At 32.9% G+C, this 10,000-nt stretch overlaps 1 protein-coding gene across 1 annotated transcript in view; it reads left to right on the forward strand.

Moving 5' to 3' along the window:
- LOC137620806 (protein turtle-like) overlaps positions 1-10,000 on the forward strand; it is a 166,688-nt gene that overhangs the window by 92,257 nt on the left and 64,431 nt on the right. Inside the window, exon 11 of the mRNA XM_068351255.1 lies at positions 3,924-4,083. Within this exon, the coding sequence (XP_068207356.1) occupies positions 3,924-4,083 (160 nt within the window). The remainder of the gene's footprint in view (positions 1-3,923; positions 4,084-10,000) is intronic.

Genomic DNA, 10,000 nt, shown 5'->3' on the forward strand with positions numbered 1-10,000 from the left:
ATGGAAAGCCAATGGATACGATGGAATTACTGCCGAGAGGATAATGGCTGAAAATCAAGTTACTCCTAGACTACTCACTAGATTATTTTGTAGAATGTTGCATGAATATGCCAAATTGGATGACTGGGAGTTAGGAGTGTTAGTGAAAATAGCAAAAGAGGGAGACCTGACTGATTGCAATAATTGGAGGCATAACACTTACGTCAGTTGTTATGAAAATACATAGTATGCTTATTATAAAGAGACTGGAGAGAAAGACTGATGATAAGCTGAGATGTGAACAAGCAGGATTTAAAAAGGGTGGAAGTTGCACTAACAAAATTTTAATTTTGAGACATGTTGTACAGCAATATCAAGAATATAGAAATACCCTTTTGATGGTATTTGTGGGCAATGAAAAAGTCTTTGATAATGTGCACTGGCCATTTTTGTGGAGAGTCCTGCGTTATTTTGGAATTTTCTCTTAAATATGTAAATTTGGTTATCCTGTTCATGAGCATAGCAAGTGCAAAGTTAATGTTGATGGAGTGTTATCAGATGAAGTTTTAGTGAACAGAGGAGTACTCCAGGGGAATGTGTTGTCACCTATGTTTTGTATCCTTCTCATGGATTTTGTAAGGCTACGTTTTCACTATGTTCCCGGCGGTCCCGGCAACCCAGTTTGGGGCCACCGTGAACAAAACGGGATGGACGCAAAAAAAATCGTTATACAACTCTGGGGAATGAGATTGGCAAACGTGACAGGCCCTGACTGGCGTAGATGCTGGCTGAAAATATATGCTATGTTTTCACTATGTTTCCGGCGGTCCTTGTAATCCCGTTTGTGGCCACCGTGAACAAAGCAGGATAGACGCGAAAAAACGTAATAAAACTCTGTGGAACGGGATTGGCAAACGTGACAGACCCTGACTGCCGGGACTGCCGGGACTGCCGGGGCTAATTTTTTGACAGTTTAAAATTTTGAGCCGGCATCCACGGCAGTCAGGGCCTGTCATGTTTGCTAATCCCGTTCCACAGAGTTGTATAACGTTTTTTCGCGTCAATCCCTTTTTGTTCACGGTGGCCCGAAACGGGGTTGCCAGGACCGCCAGAAACATAGTGAAAACATAGCATATATTTTTAGCCGGCATCAATGCCAGTCAGGGCCTGTCACGTTTGCCAATCCCGTTCCACAGAGTTGTATAACGTTTTTTCGCGTCCATCCCGTTTTGATCACGGGACCGCCGGAAACATAGTGAAAATGTAGCGTAATGCGTAGAACAGTCAGAGATGGTGGAGAAGGATTGGACTCAATTGGTGATAGGAATTTAGCAGATCTAGAGTATGTTGATGATGCTGTCCTTGTTAGCCGATCACGACAGGATTTGCAGTGCTTGCTTACCAGAATGCATGAAATGTCAGACGAGGTTTGGTTGAACTTGAATGAAAAAAAAAAAAAAAACAGAGATAATGAGAACGGATTTTGCAATGTAAGATAAAATATCATGGGAAGAAGAAAGATTAATGAGGTAGAATCATTTAAGTATTTAGGAACTATGATCTCCACTAAAGGGTCTTTAGAATTACAGTGTAATAAAAGATTGAAAAAAGAAAATCAGGCGATGGCTATGTTGAGTAAAATTTTGGAAATCAAATCACCTGAAATTACATTTAAAATCCACTATATATCAGTTTAGTGAGATCGGTGTTACTTTATGGACGTGAGTCATGGTATGACAATGAAACAATCTCTAATAGATTTTGTTGATTTGAGAGCAAAGCCCTCAGAAGGAGCTTTAGAGCTAAATGGCAGAACAGGATTAGAGATGAAATTATAAGTGAGATTACTCGAGTACCATATGTGGATGAGATCATGATGAAGGGTAGATGGAGATGGTTTAGGTATGCTCTTCACACTCCCCAGGAAAGATTAGTTCACCAAACGTTCAGCTGTGCTTCACAAGGAACTAGAAGATTTGGAAGACCCAGGCCTACATTGCTGAGGACTATGAAGTGCAAAGTAGATGTTGAATGGAAAACTATTAAAGCTCGAGATAGAGACGATTAGCGAAATCTAATTGAGCCCTTTGCGTGGATAGACTAAGGAGGAGATGATGATGAAGATATATATATATATATATATATATATATATATATATATATATATATATATATATATATATATATATATATATATATATATATAGATATAGATAGATAGATAGATAGATAGATATATGTATTTATATATATATAGATAGATAGATAGATAGATAAATATATGTATATATACACACATATATATATATATATATATATATATATATATATATATATATATATATATATATATATATATATATATATATATATATATATATATATATATATATATATATATATATATATATATATATATATATATATATATATATATTATATATATATATATATATATATATATATATATATATATGTGTGTGTGTGTGTGTGTGTGTGTGTGTATACATATACATAAGTCCATACATATTTTAAACAGTTCAATTGTTACTGAAAAAAGACAACAGTAATATTAAGTAAAAAAATATATCTACAACGAATATTGCTTCTTACCATTTCATTAAAATTTCAGAAAGACTTTGCCACAATTGTGATCATAGCATTAAATCAGCTATATAAAATTTCCTTCTAACGGAAAAAGTAATTACCTAAACAGGCAGTGGAAGATAAACCCATTTTCATTGTCATCCTCACGATGAAAAAAATATCATTAAATCGAATTAGAGTGAATATCGTTTTGTTTTTATCTGTATTTCAGTGTTCATAAATATTATTCGATCTGTAATGCATAGCATTTTAGCGCATATATGTAAGCAATGTAATGTCTTTATTTAAGAATATTTTAAGTTAGAATTGTGCAGATGAACCTTTTCTAATGCTAAAAGATTTACATATGATTTTGGCATAAAATTGCTGTTCACGTCTCTGGAGCAATAAATGTAAACTAGTGTAGTTTCTGATATAATGATTTTGGTATAAAATCATTGTTGAAATATCCGGAGCAATAAATAACACTAACACTAGAGAGTTACGGCGTCTTTTGACTAGCCAGACAGTACTACATTGGAATCTTTTCTCTGGTTACGGTTCAGTTTCCCTTTGCCTTCACAGACACTGAATAGTCTGGCCCATTCTTTGCATATTTTCCTCTGTCCTCATACACCTGACAACACTGAGATTACCAAACAATTCTTCTTCACCCAACTGGCTACTGCACTGCAATTGTTCATTGGCCACTCTCCTCTTGCTAATGGTAGAGGGGACTCTTTAGCTATGGTAAGTATCTCTTCTAGGAGAAGGACACTCGGAAATCAAACCATTGTTCTCTATTCTTGGGAAGTGCTATAGTCTCTGTACCTTGGCCTTCCACTGTCTTGGGTTAGAGTTCTCTTGCTTGAGGGTACAGTCTGGCACACTATTCTCTCTAATTTCTCTTTCTAGTGATTTGTTAAAGTTTAAATAGTTTATATAAGAGATACTTGTTTTAATGTGGTTACTCTTCTCAAAATATTTTATTTTTCCTAACTTCCTCTTCTCACTGGGCTATTTTCCCTGTTGGAGCCCCTGGGCTTATAGCATCCTAATTTTACAACTAGGGTTGTAGCTTACCATGTAATAATAATAATAATAATAATAATAATAATAATAATAATAATAATAATCTAGTAGATAGTTTCTGGCATCAATTTGGTATAAAATCATTGTTTACATCTCTAGAATAAATATATAACACTAAACTAGTAAATAGTAGTTCCAAAATTCTATGACAATCAGAACTTAACCCAATTATTTACATCAATAGTATTTGAATATCCAAAAGAGTTTTATAGATTTAACTTTGGAATTATCTTACAAATCTGTCTCTCTCTCTTTCCTCCCCGGAGAGCGAAGAGGTCAGACACAATCAGACGGCCGGAATCATCTTGAGTGGAAACAGCTTAGTGCTTCAACAGGTCGAGAGGTCGAGCGCTGGCGATTACACGTGTTCGGCAACGAACACCCAAGGAACACAGCTCTCCAACCCCGTCCGACTTGATATCATGTGTGAGTACTGTGGTCCTTCTTTGTTGGGTCTTATATTATCTAGATCTACTGCTTGGAATTCTAAATTTTTGTTCATTACCCCGTCGCCATTCAGTGTTTGGCGAGGAGTATTTACTTGAAATTTATTTGTCTATTTGTGTTTGTTTGGTTCTTTGTTGGCAACTACTTGGCAACTACTTAGATCTCATTAAAATTTTGACCTCATATGGTCAAGGTCAAGGATACAGTAACCCAAAAGGTCAGAATAGATTTTTTACTATAACTCCGTCTTATATCCAATTCACTTGAAACGCAAACCAAAAATCTTAATTTTCCGGTACCGAAATTATTATTCTCAATATCAAACTAGAGAAAGTACCGTTTTCTGAAGATTGGCAGGTTCAAAGTTCGAGGGAGTCGAATTTTCAATATCACCCAATCTCACAGAAAGTAATTTTCAAATGGGTATAGATACACACTCGGTTAATATCTACAGATAGAAAATGACACCATTTCCTTTTACCCACTCAGATGATATTATTGACAGATAGATAACACTACGACCTTTGGCCTTCTCTGACCTCTAGAGGTCAAATTCAACATAACCTGATTCAGCAAGTGGAGATTCACATTTGTTTACTCTTATTGACGGATACAGCAACTCTAAAAAAAAAAAAAAAAACATTTAGAGCAGTGGTATAGTGTTTTCGTTGAGGTTCACGTGCGAGGGACCGGGTTTCCCATAAGTGTCCCTGTATGTTTTTATTTTTTGCTTTCGCTTAACTAATTTCGCGTTTTCTCATTCAACAAGTTCCTTGGTATAACACATTATATTTTATCTTCATGTCTAGTATTTTTTCCTTAGATGAAACAAAAATTTCTGTAAAACCTTTTTTTTATTGCATTCAATTGAGTAGTCAGTTAGTAGAGTTAATTCTCTTCATCATCTCCTACTTTACACTTCATAGTCCTCAGCTATGTAGACCTGGGCCTTCTAACACTTCTAGGGCCTTGTGGAGCCCAGCTGAACGTTTGGTGTGAACTAATCTCAATTGGGGAGTGCAAAGAGCATGCCCAAACCATCACCATCTACCCCTCATAATGATCTCATCCACATATGGTACTTAAGTAATATATCTTATAGTCTCATTTCTAATCTTGTCCTGCCATATAACTCCCAATATCCTTCTGAGAGCAGCTTTGCTCTCAAATCTACTAAATACATTGGAGATTTTTTCATTTCATTGTCATATCATGACTCACGTCCATACAGTAACACCGATCTCACTAAACTGATACATACTGTAGTCTGACTTTTATATGTAATTTCAGGCGATTTGATTTCCAAAAACTTACTTAACCTATCCATTGTCGGATTTGATTTTTTCAATCTTTCACTAAACTCTAATTTTAAAGACATTGGATTAGCGATCATAGTTCCTAAATACTTAAATGATTCTATATTATTAATCCTTTCTCCTTCCAATGATATTTTATCGTCCATTACAAACTCCGTTCTCATCATCTCTGTCTTTCTTCTATTTATTTTCAGCCCAACCTTGTGTGCTATTTAATGCATTTTGGTAGGCAGGTATTAACAATCCTTTGGTATTCTGCTAACTAGGACTGCATCATCAGCCTACTGTAGGTCTACTAAATTCCTATCACTAATCCAGTCTAATTCTTTTCCACCATCCTCAACTGTTTTATGCATTACAAAATACATGAGGAGGATAAACAGCATAGGTGACAACGCATTCCCTTGTAGCACTCCGCTGTTCACTGGAAATTCATTTGATAAAACTCCATTAACATCAACTTTCCACTTGCTATGTTCATGAACAGACTTAATCAAATTTACATATTTAAGAGAAATTCAATAATAATGCAGTACTCTCCACAAAATGTGCTGGTGCACACTAGCATAGGTTTTTTCATAGTCCACTAATGCCTTCAAAAGGGGATTTCTATATTCTATCATGCATTGCTGTACAACATGTCTTAAAATGAAAATTTGGACAGTGCAACCCATACGTTTTCTAAATCCTGTTGGTTCATGTCTTAGCTTTTCATCAATGTTCCTCTCCAGTATAATGTTATGCCCCTGTAACTATTGCAATCAGTCAGTCTCCCTTTTTTTTTTTTTTTTTTTTTTTTTTTTTTTTTTTTTTTTTTTTTTTTTTTTTTTTTTTTTTTTGCCAACACTCCTGACTCCCATATATCAGGTTTTGCGTCTTCATGCCCCATTTTATAAAAGAACAACGTAAGTATTTTGGGAGTCACTTCATTTTCGGCCAGTATCATCTCAGCAGTTATTTTATCGTATCCATGGATTTTCCATCTCTTTTTTTTTTTTTCCCCAGGATTACTTCAACTTCAAACACACTGAATTCATTCATGGGCACATCGAGGTCTTCATCAGCTTCAGGCATATCAATCAAATTATTCCCTTGATATAATAATAATAATAATAATAATAATAATAATAATAATAATAATAATAATAATAATAATAATAATAATAATAATAATAATAATGAACCATACCTAGTAATGTTAAAGGAATTTTGAGAAATCGGGAGCCATGCTATTTGAAACAGCATATAAAGATAGGACAGTCATGGATTCCTAAGGAAGTTGGTTGAAATCTTGAACCCAGCACTACAAACACCAGTCTCGTATACTGTGATTCACATGTAATAATAATAATAATAATAATAATAATAATAATAATAATAATAATAATAATAGCAGCGTAGTAGTAGTAGTAGTAGTAGTAGTAGTAGTAGGAGTAGGAGGAGGAGGGGGCCTGATAACTGTTTCATAATTCTTTAATTTGAGCCTTAATGATATTTGCTTATCTTGAGTAAACCCAGGAAAAAACTTATTAAGATCTCTCTATTTTGTACATTGTATATACACCAAAAAAGACATACACACACATATATATACTGTATATATATATATATATATATATATATATATATATATATATATATATATATATATATATATATATATATATATATATATATATATATATATATATATATATATATATGTTTATATATATATATATATATATATATATATATATATATATATATATATATATATATATATATATATATATATATATATATATATATTCTAAATTGATAAAGTCTTCTGAGTTAAATATAACTCCTCTTAGAAGTTGAAGTTAAGGCCTTCACTCAAACTTCAGGCAGATAAGATCAGATTAACGTATACCCACGTCTATTGCGTTTTCGTTGAGAATTTCACGGAAGTTTCAAAGTTTGTGGGATATATCTGGGCGATAAGTTAACGTAGGATGGCAGCGCGAGGACATCGTGGGGGAGGGGGGTTAATTCGTTTTACTGGAAAGGGTAATTTGGGCTTAAATTTACGTATGTTGTTATGCCCTCTCCGAACGGGGATCCCTTAACGTGTTGAAAGGGTTCGCGTATCGCCATTATCAGAAAACACTTATTAGTAGAGTCCAGCTTAATAGGTTGGTACGCTGTTAACGCTCACACGAAAATCTTCCGCCATAACTCAATTTGGACTAGTCTGTATGGTGAGGAAAAGTGGCCAAAACTCAAACATGAACAAGGACATTTCTGAGGCCTTAGTCCTGCAGTGGAATAGAAACGGCGGCAATTGTTGTTGTTACATCACTGGCCGGCCAGTAACTTAACTTCGATGTTTGACAATTAACTGTTAGACAACCCCCCCCCCCCCCACAAACGTTATCATTGGTTCTGGTCAGTATTTATCTATTTTTAGAATTCTAGAAGAATTTATATTTTTAAACTTGGAATTAGAAGTATATTAAATGATTAGTAGGAGACGAAAGGACTAAGAAATTGGTTTCAGATCCAGTCGTCCTTCTATTAGAATTGATAGATTATAATAATAATAATAATAATAATAATAATAATAATAATAATAATAATAATAATAATAATAACAATAATAATAATAATAATAATAATAATAATAATAATAATAATAATAATAATAACATTATTATTATTATTATTATTATTATTATTATTATTATTATTATTATTATTATTATTATTATTATCATTTTTCTATGACAGTTTTTCGACTGGATGGTATTTGTAGTGTAGGGTTCCGGGTGGCATCCTGCCTCCCTAGGAGTCCATCACTTTTCTTATTATGTGCTCCGTTCCTAGGATCACACTCTTCTGCATGTGTCTTGGAGCTACTTTACCCTCTAATTTTTCTTGATTCCTTTTCAGGGATCTTGGGATCGTACCTAGTGTTTCTATGATTTTGGGTACAATTTCCACGGGCATATCACATATCCTTCTTATTTCTATTTTCATGTCTAAATATTTATAATTTTTCCCTCTCTTTCTCTTCACATCTGAAGTCCCAATGTACTGCGACATCAATGAGTGATACTTTCTTCTTGATTTTGTCAATAAACTTCACGTCTGGTCTATTTGCACGTATCACACCCTATCTGTTCTGCTACCATAGTCCCTGAGGATCTTTGCCTGATCATTTTCCATCACTCACTCAGGTTGGTGCTGGTATCACTTATTACTGCAAGGTAGCTGATGTTTCTTACACTGGCTCCAGTGGATGGCTTTTGCCACTGAATTTTGCCTCTTTTTGTACCGGTTCAGTGCAAGTGCCGGACATTCGCTTGCTTTGTGGTTTATGGTTTAATTTTTCGCATTGTAATTCCTACATATTGGAAAGATGTTATTTCCGGGTATCATTCTTTGAATATATCTGATTCTTTTGGCCTGATCTTGTGCCGCTGTTATCATTCCTTTAGTTTCCTTCTTGAGCTCTTCCCTCAGTACCTATTGCTGGCTAGCTCTCTAGACCGTCTCATGTATTGTTTGTACATAGGTTTGTTGTGCCAGTCCTCTGTTCTGTTTGTCATTCTCCTGTCTCAGTATATATCTGGGTCTTCGTTTACTTTTATCAGTCCTTCTTCCTATGCACTCTTGAGCCACTCGTCTTCACTGATTTTCAGATATTGCCCCAGTGCTCTAATCTCGATGTTAACGCAGTTCTCCATACTTCTTCTTCTTCTTCTTCTTCTTCTTCTTCTTCTTCTTCTTCTTCTTCTTCTTCTTCTTATTATTATTATTATTATTATTATTATTATTATTATTATTATTATTATTATTATTATTAGCAGTAGCAGCAAACCTATAACCCTAGTTACAAAAGCAAGATGCAATAAGACCAAGGCCTCAAACAGGGAATATAGCCCTGTGAGGAAAGAAAATAAGGGCGTAAATCAACTACAAGATAAGTCATGAATAACTGACATGAAATATCTTAAGAACGGTAACAACATTAACATATATATAAACTCTAGAAGACAAACTTTGTCGGCCTGTTTAACATATTACGTCCTCTCAGGACTGAAGTTTGAAAGAAAGATGGAGCTTATAATGCTGGTAAAATTACTGTATCTGTTTGGCTTTTATTAGGAAATTAGCTTCAACTTTTATATGTTGATAAGCAATTTTACAAATAAAACAAATTAGATACTGAAGTGTGAAGATATGGCTAGCTAGGGATATGTATATATATATATATATATATATATATATATATATATATATATATATATATATATATATATATATATATATATATATATATATATGTATATATATATATATATATATATATATATATATATATATATATATATATATATATATATATATGTATATATATATATATATATATATATATATATATATATATATATATATATATATATATATATATATATATATATATATATATATGTACATATAAATATATATATATATATATATATATATATATATATATATATGTATACATATATATATATATATATATATATATATATATATATATATGTATACATATATATATATATATATAT

This window comes from Palaemon carinicauda, chromosome 27 (genome assembly GCF_036898095.1).
Source record: "Palaemon carinicauda isolate YSFRI2023 chromosome 27, ASM3689809v2, whole genome shotgun sequence".
Taxonomy (NCBI): domain Eukaryota; kingdom Metazoa; phylum Arthropoda; class Malacostraca; order Decapoda; family Palaemonidae; genus Palaemon; species Palaemon carinicauda.